The sequence below is a fragment of the Oncorhynchus clarkii genome, chromosome 16 (assembly GCF_045791955.1).
Source record: "Oncorhynchus clarkii lewisi isolate Uvic-CL-2024 chromosome 16, UVic_Ocla_1.0, whole genome shotgun sequence".
NCBI classification, from domain to species: Eukaryota; Metazoa; Chordata; class Actinopteri; order Salmoniformes; family Salmonidae; genus Oncorhynchus; species Oncorhynchus clarkii.
This window is the reverse complement of record NC_092162.1, coordinates 68,504,288-68,521,003: the sequence shown is the minus strand read 5'-3', so window position 1 is coordinate 68,521,003 and position 16,716 is coordinate 68,504,288. Positions and strand designations below refer to the sequence as shown.

The window sequence follows — 16,716 nt, the reverse complement described above, 5'->3', positions numbered from 1 at the left end:
AAATTCTATGGCTTGGTGACGTAAGAATTTTCTAAAAATCATGCTGAATTAACCCTATGGTCAGAAGTATAAAAAATAAAAATAGGGGCTAACCCTTGTATAAAGATTACCATCTCATGCCAAATGCATACACGTCTCAACACACAGAATCTGAGTGAACATCACATTTTAGGACAGAACGCATCCTTCCCATAAAACATTGTGCAACAGTTGATCCGACCTTAAAACAAACTTAAACACTAAAGCCATTTCAAATGCACGTAACAGAAAATTAAAGTGCACTTAAATTTATACAAATCCAAAAATAGTCTTTCAAAGAAAACATTGTTTAAAAAAAAAAAAAAAAAAGGTATCTACATATGTATAAAAATGAAATAAAAGTTAACCTTTTTCAGTATTACATTTTTTTACAACAGCAAAAGGTGATATAGTATATCATAGTATACACATATACTGTCACAGGGTAGTATAAGTGGAGGGCGTGGGGGCAACGCTCAGATGCAGGTGTAATATTCAGTGCATATTTATCCAAAGCATACAAGAAAAACTACCTCCAGTCCCATTCTGATTGAGGCCTCTTGACATAAACTTTCTACCTAAAGGTACAACAAATCAGTTGATTCCAAGGAACACTCAGAGGCAGATCGAGAGGTCGGTAAAGATGATGAGGTTGAGGCAACACACAGCTCCCTGCCCCTCCTTTTAGCCAGCCGCTGTAGGTCTGTAGAGTCTGGAGAATCTAAGGCACCTCAGAACCCTGATAGATGATTTGGCTTGTGTTGACCTCTAGTTCCCCTCTTCCATATCCCTGTCACCATATGTGCTCCAGGAAGAACAGCATGTTGTGATTCCAGCAGCGACCGGCCACATCGCGTGACGTGACAGACGTGTTGCAGCGTGCTTCACCCTCCGGCCTGTACAGTTAGTTCACCATGCAGTACAAACAAAACACTCCCCCACTTATTGAGGACAACAGATACTTAAAGCACAACTGTGTACAGACAGACCTGGATAACAGCTTGTAAACCTTGAGTAGGGACATTGACAACCACAAACACTTCTGGACAGAGACAAACCCCCCCCCCACAGCATTTAGATCTGTCCTTTCCGATGCCAGCCCCCCCATGTCCCACATCTCCTCCCATCACACTGTAGACCTAGGAGGGGCCCAGGAGGACACATGCATAGTGACTAGAGCTCAAAAAATAATTGGTCTAGAGGACACCGTCCTTATCTGTTAACATTAAGAACATGTGTGGGCCCCATAAGGGAAGGTAGTATTCAACCGCTTGTCTCTGGAACATCACGCACAGATGGCATAGTATTGTACTGCAGTAACCATGTGGGTTGGAAAGGTAGATACAAATCTCTTTAAAAAAATAAAAAATGATAAGAGCTATGGTCTCAGGTAAAATAAAAATATATTTAAAAAAAATAATTTTAAAAAAGTGCTTGAATCAGTCTGGAGTCTCCGTCACTTTCCCTTGCTGACAGCAAAATCAGTCTGGAGTCTCCGTCACTTTCCCTTGCTGACAGCAAAATCAGTCTGGAGTCTCCGTCACTTTCCCTTGCTGACAGCAAAATCAGTCTGGAGTCTCCGTCACTTTCCCTTGCTGACAGCAAAATCAGTCTGGAGTCTCCGTCACTTTCCCTTGCTGACAGCAAAATCAGTCTGGAGTCTCCGTCACTTTCCCTTGCTGACAGCAAAATCAGTCTGGAGTCTCCGTCACTTTCCCTTGCTGACAGCAAAATCAGTCTGGAGTCTCCGTCACTTTCCCTTGCTGACAGCAAAATCAGTCTGGAGTCTCCGTCACTTTCCCTTGTTGACAGCAAAATCAGTCTGGAGTCTCTGTCACTTTCCCTTGCTGACAGCAAAATCAGTCTGCAAGACTCAGTAGAAAAACAAAACAAAAAGCAGTCTTCTCAATTTTGGGTCCAAAAACAGGAAATGTGTGGAGTTATCACTTGGGCACTAGCCCACGGGATTGTGGGTATAAAGGATGTCCTGGGCTGGAGGGGCTGTATGGAGAGTTGGGGGTGCGAGAGGTAGGGGTACCAGTCTTCTTACCCGTTTTAGGTCGGCTGGTTGGAAGAGAAGAAGATAACGTTTTTTTGTGTGTGTGGAAACATCATTGGATGGCTTCTAAATTTGCTTATGATTATTGCTTTATAAACCCTGTGGTATCGAGTAGACCTGTGATACTAAACAGGAAGAAACCCTCCCTACTGAAATAACTAAGGACAAAACCCAGAATGGCACTGGAGGGAAGTGACCATTTTATAGCTCCTGACCAATTATGCTATTTTTTTTGCGCTGATCGTAACTTTTCTTTGCACATAATGTTGCCGTCATCGTTTCTTATGACAGAAAAATAGCTTCTGGACATCAGAACAGCGATCACTAACCTCGATTAAGAACGAAGATTTCTACTTCAATGAGTCGGAGGTGAAAGACATTGGTTATATTTCAACCACATAAAATATGCATCCGGCCCAAACTGAACTCTTTTTCAGAAACATTGGGTCGTTATCACAGCTTTCTACTTCCACATAAAACAGTTAAACTGATGTCGTTTGGACATTAGTATTTGTTTCTATTATTGTCTTTTATCCCTGGTCCCTAAACGTCTTTGCTCCACAAATGAAGATGACATCTATAAAGTTTGTCAACTAGATTGAAGCATTCATTCTATAAATGTATGACATTCTGTTGAGTCAGGGGCCTTAGGTTTTCACATGTAGTCAGGCGGTTGCGGATGGGTTATTAGCAATTGTGGGTGGGTGCAGCTAAATAAACAGCTGACCCACACACCACATTATTTACCAAAATATTTTCTTTATTTTTTGTAGCTGTCAATTTACCACCACTAAGACCACACTCAAAGAGCGGTATAGGGCCATAAGAAAATGCTCACCCAGAGGAGGCGCTCCTAGTGGCCAGTGACTAATGCAGGGAAACTGAAAACCATTGACCTAATTTCTACCAGCATGTCACCTGTGCAACTAGAGGCGGGGGGAAAAAAAATGGACGTACATATCCCAACCAGAAGCCATGGATTACAGGCAACATCCGCACTGAGCTAAAGGCTAGAGCTGCCGCTTTCAAAGAGCGGGACACTAATCCGGACGCTTATAAGAAATTATTCTACGCCCTCCAACGAACCATCAAACTGGCAAAACGTAAATATAGGACCAAGATCAAAACCTATTACACCGGCGCGGACGCTCAGAGGTGGCAGGGCTTGCAAACTATCATGGATTACAAAGGGAAACCCAGCCGCGAGCTGTCCAGTGACACAAGTCTACCAGACGAGCTAAATACCTTGCTTTGAGGCAACCAACACTGTGGCAAGCAACACAGCACCAGCTGTTCCGGACAACTGTGTGATCACGCTCTCCGTAGCCGATGTGAGGAAGACCTTTAAACACGTTAAACCTTCACAAGGCTGCAGGGCCAGATGGATTACCAGAACTCAGAATGCACTGACCAGCTGGCAAGTGTCTTCACTGACATTTTCAACATCTCCCTGACTCAGTCTGTAATACTTACATGTTTCAAGCAGACCACCAAAGTCTCGGTGCCCAAGAACGCCAAGGTAACATGTCTAAATGACTATGGCCGCGTAGCACTCACATTTTTTAGCCATGAAAAGCTTTGAAAGGCTGGTCATGGTTCACAGCCTGGACCCACTCCAATTCACATTCCGCCCCAACAGATCCATAGATGATACAATCTCGATTGCACTCCACACTTCCATTTCCCTTTTGGACAAAAAGGAACACGTTGGAATGCTGTTTATTGAAGGCTGAGCTGAGGTCAACACCATTGTCCATTCCTCTCCAAGCTCAGCACTAGCTTAGGACCCTGGGATTAAAATACCTAATCACTAAGGAATTATCATGGTCCACACACACCAACAGTTGTCAGGAGGCTGAAAAGATTTGGCATGGGCCCTCTGCAGCTGGGCCTTCCGAGTGGCACAGCAGTGCTAGAGGCTTCACTATAGCCCCGGGTTCGATCCCAGGCTGTGTCACAGTCAGCCATCACCAGGAGACCCATGAGACGGTGCACAATTTGCCCAGCATCGTCCGGGTTATGGGATGTTTTGGCCGGCCGGGATTTTCTTGTATCATCGCGCTCTAGCGACTCCTTGTGGCGGGGCTGTGCGCCTGTAAGCTGACTTCGGTCGCCAGTTGTACACCGTTTCCTCTGACATTGGTGCGGCTGAAGAAATAAAAGCTGAAATAAAATCAATCATTCTCTCTACTATTATTCTAACATTTCACATTCTTAAAATAAAGTGGTGAGCCTAACTGACCTAAAACAGGACATTTTTACTAGGATTAAATGTCAGGAATTGTGAAAAACTGAGTTTAAATGTAGTTGGCTAAGGTGTATGTAAACTTCCGACTTCAACTGTACGTCAGAATGCTGTTCATTGACTATAGCTCAGCCTTCAACAACATAGTACCCTCAAAGCTCATCATTAAGCTCGAGGCCCTGGGTCTGAACCCCGCCCTGTGCAACTTGGTCCTGGACTTCGTGACGGGCCGCCCCCAGGTGGTGAAAGTAGGAAACACCACTTTGCTGATCCTCAACACAGGGGCCCCATAAGGGTGCGTGCTCCACCCCCTAATGTACTCCCTGTTCACCCATGACTGCATGGCCACGCCTCCAACTCAATCATCAACTTTGAAGACGACAACAGTAGTAGGCCTGATTACCAATAATGACGAGACAGCGAGGAGGAGGTGAGGGCCCTGGCAGTGTGGTGCCAGGAAAATAACCTCTTCCTCAATGTCAACAAAATGAAGAAGCTGATCGTTGACTTCAGAAAAAAGTGGAGGGGGCACGCCCCGATCCACATCAACAGGACCGCAGTGGAGAAGGTGGAAAGCTTCAAGTTTCTCTGTGTAAACGTAATTGACGATCTGAAATGGTCCACCTACACAGACAGTGTGGTGAAGAAGGCTCAGTGCCTCTTCAACCTCAGGAGGCTGAAGAAATTTGTCTTGGCCCCTAAGACCCTCAGAAACTTTTACAGATGCACAATTGAGAGCATCCTGTCAGGCTGTATCAACGCCTGGTACGGCAACTGCTCCGCCCACAACCGTACGGCTCTCCAGAGGATAGTGAGGTCTGCACAACGCATCACCGGGGGCAAACTACCTCCCCTCCAGGACACCTACAGCACCTGATGTCACAGGAAAGCATAAAAGATCATCAAGGACAACAACCTCCCGAGCCGCTGCCTGTTCACCTCGCTATCATCCAGACGGCGAGGTCAGTACAGGTGAATCAATACTGGGACAGAGAGCCTGAAAAACAGCTTCTATCTCAAGGCCATCAGACTTAAATAGCCATCACTAGCCGGCTACCACTCAGTTACTCAACCCGGCACCTTAGAGGCTGCTGCCCTATATACATTGATTCCATGTCTAAGGCCACTTCCATAATGGAACACTAGTCACTTTAATAAGATTTACATACTGCTCTAATAATTTAATGTGTATATACTGTATTTTAGTCAATGCCACTCTGACATTACTCATCCTAATATTTATATATTTCTTTATTCTATTTTACATTTGTGTATTGTTAAGATACTACTGCACTGTTGGAGCTAGGAACACAAGCATTTCACTACACCCACAATAACACTTGCTAAGAATGTATGTATGTGATCAATAAAGTTTGATTTGAATAGTTAGTCCGGGTAGTTATTTGGTTATCTGCATTAAAACTTTTTGCACCAAATCTTTTGACTCATCACATACGATGTGGTTACTGTTTATTATCTCTCCTGCTGCCTAGTCACTTTATTCACTACATTAGTAAAAGTATGTAGACACCTGCTCGTCAAACATCTCATTCCAAAACCATTCATATGAAGTTGCTGCGGGGACTTCCTTCCATTCAGCCACAAGAGCATTACTGTGGTCGGGCACTGATGTTGGGCGATTAAGGCTGGCTCGCAGTAAGCGTTCCTATTCATCCCAAAAGGTGTTCGATGGGGTGGAGGTCAGCGCTCTGTGCAGACCAGTCAAGTTCTTCCAAACCGATCGACCATTGATTTCTGTATGGACCTCGCTTTGTGCACAGGGGCAATGTCATGCTGAAACAGGAAAGGGCCTTCCCCAAACCGTTGCCACAATGTTGGAAGCACAGAATAAATGTTGAATGCCATTGTATGCTGTAGCATGAAGATTTCCCTTCACTGGAACTAAGTGGCCTAGCCCAAACCATGAAAAACAGCCCCAGACCATTATTCCTCTTCCACCAAACTTTACAGTTGGAACTATGCATTGGGGCAGGTAGCATTCTCCTGGTATTAGCCAAACCCAGATTTGTCAGTGGGACTGCCATCACTCCAGAGAACGTGTTTCCACTGCTCCAGAGTCCAACGGGTGGTGAGCTTTACACCACTCCAGTCGACGCTTGGCATTGCGCATGGTAATCTAAAGCTCGTGTGCGGCTGCTCGGCCATTGAAAACAATTTCATAAAGCTCCCGATGAACAGTTCTTGTGCAGATGTTGCTTCCAGAGGCAGTTTGGAACTCGGTAGTGAGTGTTGCACTCGGCGGTCCCGTTCTTTGAGCTTGTGTTGCCTACCACTTTGCAGCAGAGCCGTTGTTGCTCCTAGACCTTTCTACTTCACAGCACTTAGTTCACATGGGCAGTCTAGCAGAAATTTGCCAAACTGACTTGTTGGAAAGGTGGCATCCTATGACAGTGCCACGTTGAAAGTCACAGATCTTCAGTAAGGCCATTATAATGACAGTGTTTGTCTGTGGAGATTGCATGGCTATGTGCTCGATTTTATGCACCTGTCAGCAACGGTTGTGGCTGAAATAGCCAAATACACTTATTTGAAGGGGTGTCCACATACTTTTGTGTGTATGTATATATATATATATATATACACACACATACTTTTGTGTGTATATAAGTACATACAGTGCCTTGCGAAAGTATTCGGCCCCCTTGAACTTTGCGACATTTTGCCACATTTCATGCTTCAAACATAAAGATATAAAACTGTATTTTTTTGTGAAGAATCAACAACAAGTGGGACACAATCATGAAGTGGAACGACATTTATTGGATATTTCAAACTTTTTTAACAAATCAAAAACTGAAAAATTGGCCGTGCAAAATTATTCAGCCCCCTTAAGTTAATACTTTGTAGCGCCACCTTTTGCTGCGATTACAGCTGTAAGTCGCTTGGGGTATGTCTCTATCAGTTTTGCACATCGAGAGACTGAAATTTTTTCCCATTCCTCCTTGCAAAACAGCTCGAGCTCAGTGAGGTTGGATGGAGAGCATTTGTGAACAGCAGTTTTCAGTTCTTTCCACAGATTCTCGATTGGATTCAGGTCTGGACTTTGACTTGGCCATTCTAACACCTGGATATGTTTATTTTTTAACCATTCCATTGTAGATTTTGCTTTATGTTTTGGATCATTGTCTTGTTGGAAGACAAATCTCCGTCCCAGTCTCAGGTCTTTTGCAGACTACATCAGGTTTTCTTCCAGAATGGTCCTGTATTTGGCTCCATCCATCTTCCCATCAATTTTAACCATCTTCCCTGTCCCTGCTGAAGAAAAGCAGTCCCAAACCATGATGCTGCCACCACCATGTTTGACAGTGGGGATGGTGTGTTGCTTTTACGCCAAACATAACGTTTTGCATTGTTGCCAAAAAGTTCAATTTTGGTTTCATCTGACCAGAGCACCTTCTTCCACATGTTTGGTGTGTCTCCCAGGGGGCTTGTGGCAAACTTTAAACAACACTTTTTATGGATATCTTTAAGAAATGGCTTTCTTGCTACTCTTCCATAAAGGCCAGATTTGTGCAATATACGACTGATTGTTGTCCTATGGACAGAGTCTCCCACCTCAGCTGTAGATCTCTGCAGTTCATCCAGAGTGATCATGGGCCTCTTGGCTGCATCTCTGATCAGTCTTCTCCTTGTATGAGCTGAAAGTTTAGAGGGACGGCCAGGTCTTGGTAGATTTGCAGTGGTCTGATACTCCTTCCATTTCAATATTATCGCTTGCACAGTGCTCCTTGGGATGTTTAAAGCTTGGGAAATATTTTTGTATCCAAATCCGGCTTTAAACTTCTTCACAACAGTATCTCGGACCTGCCTGGTGTGTTCCTTGTTCTTCATGATGCTCTCTGCGCTTTTAACGGACCTCTGAGACTATCACAGTGCAGGTGCATTTATACGGAGACTTGATTACACACAGGTGGATTGTATTTATCATCATTAGTCATTTAGGTCAACATTGGATCATTCAGAGATCCTCACTGAACTTCTGGAGAGAGTTTGCTGCACTGAAAGTAAAGGGTCTGAATAATTTTGCACGCCCAATTTTTCAGTTTTTGATTTGTTAAAAAAGTTTGAAATATCCAATAAATGTCGTTCCACTTCATGATTGTGTCCCACTTGTTGTTGATTCTTCACAACAAAAATACAGTTTTATATCTTTATGTTTGAAGCCTGAAATGTGGCAAAAGGTCGCAAAGTTCAAGGGGGCCGAATACTTTCGCAAGGCACTGTATCTACCTCAATTATCTTGTACATCCATTCAGAACTAGTACCCTGTGTATATAGCCAAGTGATCATTACTCATTGTGTATTTATTCCTTGTGTTAGTTTTTTCTACTATTTCTCTATTTACATTTCATTTCTCCCCCTCCCCCTTGTAAGCATTTCACTTTTAGTCTACACTTGTTGTTTAAAAAGCCTGTGACAAATACAATTTGTACAGAATGGGACAGAGCCTTACCCAGACTTTGGTTTCTTGACTGCCCCAGTGCTGGTGTGCTCGAGGCTGCTGTGGAACCTGGAGGCATCCACCTGGATCGCATCCTCTTCCCGCAGAGCATCCTCCAACGCTGCTGCTACCGTGGGCGCTATGACTGGCCCCTCGTACTCCTTAGTGGTCCGAGCGGGAAGGTCCATCTCCAGCATCAGGATATTCTCAGACTGGGGAAACAGACAGAGAGGAGGGGGACTGCTACCACTCAGAGGACAAGGCGTGAGTCACAGTCACCAGGGACAGAGAGCAGCGGGAGAGGAGAGGAGAAGACAGAGGGACGGGAGAGAGAGCAGAGGGACGGGAGAGAGAGCAGAGGGACGGGAGAGAGAGCAGAGGGACGGGAGAGAGAGCAGAGGGAGAGCAGAGGGATGGGAGAGGAGAAGACAGAGGGACGGGAGAGAGAGCAGAGGGACGGGAGAGAGAGCAGAGGAAGAGCAGAGGGAATAAAGAAGATCATACCTTGTATCTGACGTCAGCCATCATCACCATGGACGTGCGGGCGTGCTGACTCAGGGGTCTTCTGTAGCCCACCGCTGACACTGGCCTGGTCATCATCTGCTGGTCACTGAGAGTTATCAAAAAGACAGCCATACAATTTGTATGTGTTCCTTCCTACACGAGGGATTTGCCAACCACTTAGGTCAAACCCTGTGCATGTATGCATTACTGCAGCGTGTTTTGTACACATATTTGACCATGTGTATGTCTAACTACTACTGCATAATTCATGTGCACATACTCCTCTATGCGTGTGATGGGACGCATCTTCCAGTGGTCGTCCTCCTCGTCGAACAACGCCCTGTTCACAATCTTATTCTTCTCCACCATGGGGATGAAATTCTCAATGATGAGATGCCTGGCAGACAGAATAACAAGGTCAGGGGGACCTCCTAACAGCCTGAGGATACTATTATTGATAATAGGACGAAGCCTAGGCAGTCATGGGGCGGGGGGAACCAACCACAGTACAAAACCTTATCTAGAACAACTCTCCTTGTTACTTCCTGATATTCAAGGAAAAATCCAGGTCAAAGCTAATCACTCATTTTTATTCCAGGAATGTACTCATTGTCAGAGGGGAACAACTAAAATAGACTACATTGATTTTTTATTTTAATTATTTTAATAGGGTGTGTGAAATGAGAGATGTGTGCTGTTTGGTGGCCTGACAGGGTCCATACTTGAGTTTGAGGTCCCTGGTCAACTCGTTCTGGGTCTGTTCCAGCTCCTGCCTCTCCTTGATGTGGAACTCCTGGACCTCATAGATCTCAGTTTTCACTGCCTGCAGCTTCGCAAACAGCTGGAGAAAAATCAGAGGGATAATGAGACCGAGCACAACAGGAGACGAAAACACCATAGTTTCAGTGTAAACAAACAAATGTTCCAGGGAAAACTGAACACGTTGTGCATGCCACAATCTCATTTGAACTCTAGTGAACTGACAACGTAAAGGACAGTTTTCTATGGAATCAAAAGGTGCTATTTTGCTACAGTTCCTGATCGACCTTTTTCAGCTTCTTGGTCTTGATGTCTACTTCCTGTTGTAGAGAGCTGTACGTCTCCTTCAACTCCAGGGTCTCCTCGTCACGATTCTCCACCTGCTGTTTCATCTCCCTCTCTCTGCGTTTCTACACGCACACCACACACGCACACACGCACGCACACACACAGTAAGGGCAAGGATGTGTAATACCACAAAGAACACTACTCACATAAATCATTTAACTCTTCCGATCAGATGGCAAATGAATACTATACAATTGAGTGTTCAATTGTCTCCATCAATAAAAGTCCATCCATACACACATATCACCTGTTCAGCAATTTCCTGTCTCTTCTGTTCCAGGATCCTTTGTTGTTCGTTGGTGTGGTCCACAATGTTCTTCCCGCCCATCAGAAGCTTACTCTCCATTGCCTGGGTGAGGACACAATCATGAGGTGTGAGGGAAACACACACAATAGCAGTGAAAAGTTTGGACACACCTACTCATTCAAGGGTTTTTGTTATTTTAACCATTGTCAACATTGTAGAATAACAGTGAAGACAAACTATGAATTAACACATGGAATCATGTAGTAAACAAAACAAAAAGGTGTTAGACATTCTTCAAAGTAGCCACCCTTTGCCTTGATGACAGCTTTGCACACTCTTGGTATTCTCTCAACCAGCTTCACCTGGAATGCTTTTCCCCCACATATGCCGAGCACTTGTTGGCTGCTCTTCCTTCACTCTGTAGTCCAACTCATACCAAAGCATCTCAATTGGGTTGAGGGCTGGTGATTGTGGAGGCCAGGTCATCTGATGCAGCACTCCATCACTCTCCTTCTTGGTCATATAGCCATTACACAGCCTGGATGCATGTTAGATCATAGTCTTGTTGAAAAAAAAATGATAGTGGGACTAAGCGTGAACCAGATGGGATGACGTATCGCTGCAGAATGCTGTGGTAGCCATGCTGGTTAAGTGTGTCTTGAACTCTAAATAAAATCACAGACAGTGTCACCAGCAAAGCACCCCCACACCATCACACCTCCTCCATGCTTCGCTGTGGGAACCACACAAGCGGAGATCATCTATTCACCTACTCTGCATCTCAAAAGACACGCGTTTGGACCCAAAATCTCAAATTTGGACTCATCAGACAAAAGGACAGATTTCCACCGGTCTATAATGTCCATTGCTCGTGTTTCTTGGCCCAAGCATGTCTCTTCTTATTGATGTCCTTTAGTAGTGGTTTCTTTGCAGCAATTCGACCATGAAGGCCTGATTCATGCAGTCTCCTCTGAACAGTTGATGTTGAGACGTGTCTGTTACGAGAACTGAAGCATTTACGCAATTTCTGAGACTGGCATCTCTAATGAACTTATCCTCTGCAGCAGAGGTAACTCTGAGTCTTCCTTTCCTGTGGTGGTCCTCATGAGAGCCAGTTTCATCACAGCGCTTGATGGTTTTTGCGACTGCACTTGAAGAAACGTTCAAAGTTCTTGAAATTTTCCGTATTGACTGACCTTCATGTCTTAAAGTAATGATGGACTATCATTTCTCTTTGCTTATTTGAGCTGTTCTTGCCATAATATGGACTGGTATTTTACCAAATAGGGCTATCTTCTGTATACCACCCCTGCCTTGTCACAACACAACTGATTGACTCAAATGAAATAAGGGAAAAATAAATTCCACAAATTAACTTTTAACAAGGCACACCTGTTAATTGAAATGCATTCCAGGCGACTACATCATGAAGCTGGTTGAGAGAACGCCAAGAGTGTGCAAAGCTGTCAAAAAGGCAAAGGGTGGCTACTTTGAATATAATTTTATTTAATTTGTTTAACACTTTGTTGGTTACTACATGATTCCATAGTTTTGAGGTCCCCACTATTATTCGGCAACGTAGAAAATAGTACAAATAAAGAAAAACCCTTGAATGAGTAGATGTGTCCAAACGTTTGCCGTGTACTGTATAGAATAAAAAAGAGAATGTTGGGGTGAAAAGGACCAGAATGTAGTCTCCTCACCTTGACTTTGGCAGTAAGCATCTCGCCTGCTTCCTGCTCCTTTTTCAGGGCGTCCATCTTCCTCTCTTTCTCCTTTAACAGCCTCTGTTTCTCCTCCGCCACCAGACTGTGATCCTCCATGATGGCCTTCCTCTCCCTCTCCAACTTCTCCTGCTGTACACGCCAATAATCTGCACCCACTTTATCAGATGGTTCTACACCATCATCATCATCCTCCTCCTCCGTCTCTCCATCCTCTATGTCCTCTTCTAGTTCATCCCCAGCTTCTCCAAACCCCCTTCTCCTCCTCTTCTTCTTCCCTGAACGTTTCCCTAACTGTTCTTTGAGCCGAGCAATCTCTTCCTGGAACTCTCTGAGCAGAGCATCTTTAGGGTCCTCGTTGACGCGGGGCTTGTTCTTAATGTTCTTGGCCCGGTTTGAGTAGCGTAATGTGGTCAGTGTCTCCTCCACGTTGTAAGATGCTGGTCCGATGTTAGCCACCATGACTGTGTGGGCATTGCCCCCCAGGGAGTCCTGTAGCAGGCGGGTGAGCTTGGAGTCGCGGTAGGGGATGTGGGTGCTCCTGCCATCCACCAGGGCAGAAATGACATTCCCCAAGGCTGACAGGGACAGGTTAATCTTGGTGGCTTCCTTCAGGCGCTCTCCTTGGGCTCCTGTCTTGGTCTGCCTCTCACTGCCAGCCAGGTCCACCAGGTTCAGTTTGCCCACTCGAATGTGGTTCTCTCCGTCGACGCCCAGCTCGCTGCACTCGATGGTAATGACAAAAATGGCATGTGACCGGGAACTGTGCTCATTCATATTGGTGGAGCCCACTGAGCGGTTCTGGTTCCCCACGTTCATCACGTGCTCTATTTCTCGTACACTCTTAGTGACGAAGGAGGACAGGTCCTTGACGTATACACCCGTGTCTGGCCTCTCTTTCAGCTCCAGCCGGCGGGACTGGTCCTTGGACAGCAGGTCCCTGATCTCCTCCTGGTAGATCTCCAGGTACGAGGCCCTCACCAGGTACTGCTGGTTCTGGGAGCGGGAGATGTGTGTGAAGACGTGCTCAAAGGAATTAGGGATGACACCCCTTCTCTCTGGGTCATTGCGCACCCCCTCCATAGTGTAGGTCTTTCCTGTACCCGTCTGGCCGTACGCAAATATGGTACCATTGAAACCAAGTAAGACAGAGTCCACCAGGGGCCTGAAGGTTTCATCATAGAGATCCACCTGTTTGGAGTTCCAGTCGTACACAGAGTCAAATGTAAAGACCTTGGGGTGTTCGTGGGCTGCAGCCCCCCGGGGGTTTCGCACAGCCACCTGGCCCAGCTTCACATCCACCTGCACCACCCTCTCAAAGTTAGCTGCCCGCTCCTTCTCATTCATGGGTCGACAGCGAACCACCACCTTCACCGACTCTCTGGTCTTAGACATCGTGACTGGTCCCCAGGCAAACTGGCCTTGTCCCACTGGCTTGTGTTTCTTTCCTTCAAGTATTGTACAGAGTCAAGAGTTCACAATATCAGAGATGCCAACATCAGAATCTGTAAGAAAATATATATTTTTAAACACATATGATTATTTTCAAATAGCTATTGCCAACACGATTAGTTCATGTTTTCTTTTGTGATTATGAAGAACTTTCTGCACTGTGCATCAAACTTGCTTCCTGGCTACAACGTTTTCAGACAGATAGTTAGCAGCTACAAAACATGGCTAAGAGTACGTGGACACCTGCTTGTCGAACTTCTCATTCCAAAATCATGGTCATTAATATGGAGTTGACCTCCCCTTTGCTGCTATAACAGCCTCCACTCTTCTGGGAAGGCTTTCCACCAGATGTTGGAACATTGCTGCGAGGATGTGCTTCCATTCAGCCACAAGACCATTTGTGAGGTCAGGCACTGATTGGTTGGGGGATTATAGGCCTGGCTTGCAGTCAGCGTTCCAATTAATTCCAAAGGTGTTCGATGGGGTTGAGGTCAGGTCTCTGCAGGACAGTCAAGTTCTTCCACACCAATCTCGACAAACATGGACCTTGCTTTATCTACAGAGGGATTGTTCTTGTGCTGATTTAGCTTCCAGAGGCAGTTTAGAACTTGGTAGTTAGTGTTGCAACTGAGGACAGACTATTTTTTAGCTTGTGTGAGATTGTGTGGCCTACCACTTTGAGGCTGAGCCGGTGTTGCTCCTAAACATTTCCACTTCACAATAACAGCACTGACAGTTGACCGGGGCAGCTCTAGCAGGGCAGAAATTTGACAAAGTGACTTGTTGGATAGGTGGCATCCTATGAAGATGACACATTGAAAGTCACTGAGCTCTTCAGTAAAGCCAGTCTACTGCCAACGTTTGTCTATGGCTGTGTGCTCGATTTTATACACTAGCCAGCAACGTTTTTTTATTTTATTTAACTAGGCAAGTCAGTTAAGAAAAATATCATAATTTACAATGACGGCCTACCCTGGCTAAACCTTAACGACACTGGGCAAATTGTGCACTGGCCTATGGGACTCCCAATCACAGCCGGTTGTGATACAGCCTGGAATCAAACCAGGGACGCCTCTAGCACTGAGATGCAGTGCCTTAGACCGCTGCGCCCCTCGGGAGCTGAAATAGCCGAATCCACTTATTTGAAAGGGTGTCCACATACTTTTGTCAATGTAGTGCAAGCTAACAAAACAACACAGCTGGCCGGCGACATTTAGCTAACTACCAGCTTGACCTTTCAGTGACACTGCTAGCTAGCTGGTTAATAAAACTAACTAGGCAAGAACACAACATAATTAGGTTAGCTAAACTAGCTACTGTAGTTAACGTTAAGTAATTTCGCTAGCAAAACTTTGAAAAAAGCATTAGTTATTGGCACACACACAAAGTCACGTTAGATTGGCAAGCTAACTTGATAGTTATCGGTCAGTGCTCCCTAGTGAAAGCGTCGGAATATAATCAACTCTGGTACTTCCTATGCTAGCTAGCTAACGTTAGTTGATTGACGGTAACAAGCTAGCTAGCCAGTTCATCGCTGTGCACAGGCTAAAATAACAACAAATAGTCAAAGCTTTACGCTTATGCTAATTATGGCAATTATAGCAATAATAAGATATCTAGCTGACAAAATTGGAGAACATGTTCACATCATCCGGAAACAAATTAGAATATGTGATTTTGCTAGCCAACTCGTTTACAAAAGAATCGGGACAGCACCCCTAACAACCCTCGATCGGACGGCCTAGCAACGGAAAACGAACACATCCTTTCTCAGGAAAGGACAGTTTGATGATGGGAGGCATCTCCATGTACGAGAACAAGCACACAATTAAGGTGAAACTCAGTGACATTGTTCACTAGCTATAATGCAAAATTCACGACAACATTAACATTGTCCGCTAGTTACCAGTCAATCCAGTGCTTCCACCCAGTCAGCCATTAGAGCAGCCGTTCCTTTGCATCCCAGAAAACTGTCCCGGATGGAGAGGTGCCGGTTATGGCTTTTAACATCGCAGCCAATCGGAGTCTTTGTCTTGTTATGTAACAGCTAAAGACCTCTCCTCATAATAAATTGGAACAAATGTATTTTACAAAATCGTGTCAATATAACTTGGGATACTTTTATTTATTTTTTTAAATGCATAGAGAAATTGAACATCTAAAAAGTGAGAAGGTGCATTAATTAGTTTAGGCTACAGACATGTATCACCAGTGAAGCCTGAATCTTTTCCATGTATCTGCACTGTGCACACGCAGGAAGCTCAGTCATCACCACATTTCAGGGTTACTTGCATAAATGCCACGTTCCCAGTTATTTTCATCAAAGAGCAATAATACAACTAGTTGGTAGGTACAAAGCTTCAAAACATCCGAAACAGACACAGTAATCATGTTGTACACAAGTATAGTAAACATTTACTGTTGGCCTTATTAGAGCACATTACAAGAATGTATGAGGAAGACTGTCAACCTCCCACTATAACTAGTATCTGCAGGATCCGTTACTGCACTCCTGAGAGGTTTATTTTACACCCTCATCCACCAGGTCCAATTTACGCAGTATTAAAGAAGAAAAGTAAGACAGGGACATTACACTGGAAGTCTTCTCCACCCAGGGTTCAACAGGGTGAACTGTTGGGGGTGGCAGGTATCCTAGTGGTTAGAGTGTCGGGCAAGTAACCCGAAAGGTTGCGAGATTGAATCCCATTGCAGACAAAGTTGTTGTTCTGAACCACCCACTGTTCCTAGGCTGTCATGAATTTGTTCTCCCAAAATAATAGAAACGCTTGAGTAAATGAGGGATACAAAGTATATTGAAAGCAGGTGCGGTGCCTGAGTAATTAACATATATAAATCATTTATAAAAATACTGGGTGGGCCATTGTTTTGGCTACGCCC

General features: G+C 44.8%; 1 protein-coding gene across 1 annotated transcript; it reads right to left on the bottom strand.

Annotated features, from left to right (window-relative positions):
• Window positions 1-1,839: 1,839 nt before the first annotated feature.
• On the bottom strand, window positions 1,840-15,788 carry LOC139368969 (kinesin-like protein KIF3B). Its single transcript, XM_071108500.1, has 9 exons — window positions 15,725-15,788; window positions 12,346-13,871; window positions 10,643-10,744; window positions 10,335-10,457; window positions 10,011-10,129; window positions 9,569-9,685; window positions 9,289-9,394; window positions 8,797-8,996; window positions 1,840-2,082 (listed from the first exon to the last, which is right to left on the bottom strand). Exons 2-9 carry the CDS (start codon window positions 13,759-13,761, stop codon window positions 1,962-1,964), a joined length of 2,304 nt encoding a protein of 767 aa, XP_070964601.1. The 5' UTR covers window positions 13,762-13,871; window positions 15,725-15,788; the 3' UTR covers window positions 1,840-1,961.
• Between the last annotated feature and the right edge of the window lie 928 nt (window positions 15,789-16,716).

Coding starts and splice junctions, on each gene's coding strand:
- LOC139368969 (XM_071108500.1), bottom strand. CDS start 13,761: ATGTCTAAGACCAGAGAGTCGGTGAAGGTGGTGGTTCGCTGTCGACCC. Junction 10,745..12,345: donor TGCTTACTGCCAAAGTCAAG/GTGAGGAGACTA, acceptor GTCCTCACCCAG/GCAATGGAGAGTAAGCTTCT. Junction 2,083..8,796: donor GTCAAGAAACCAAAGTCTGG/GTAAGGCTCTGT, acceptor TCTTCCAACCAG/CCGACCTAAAACGGGTAAGA.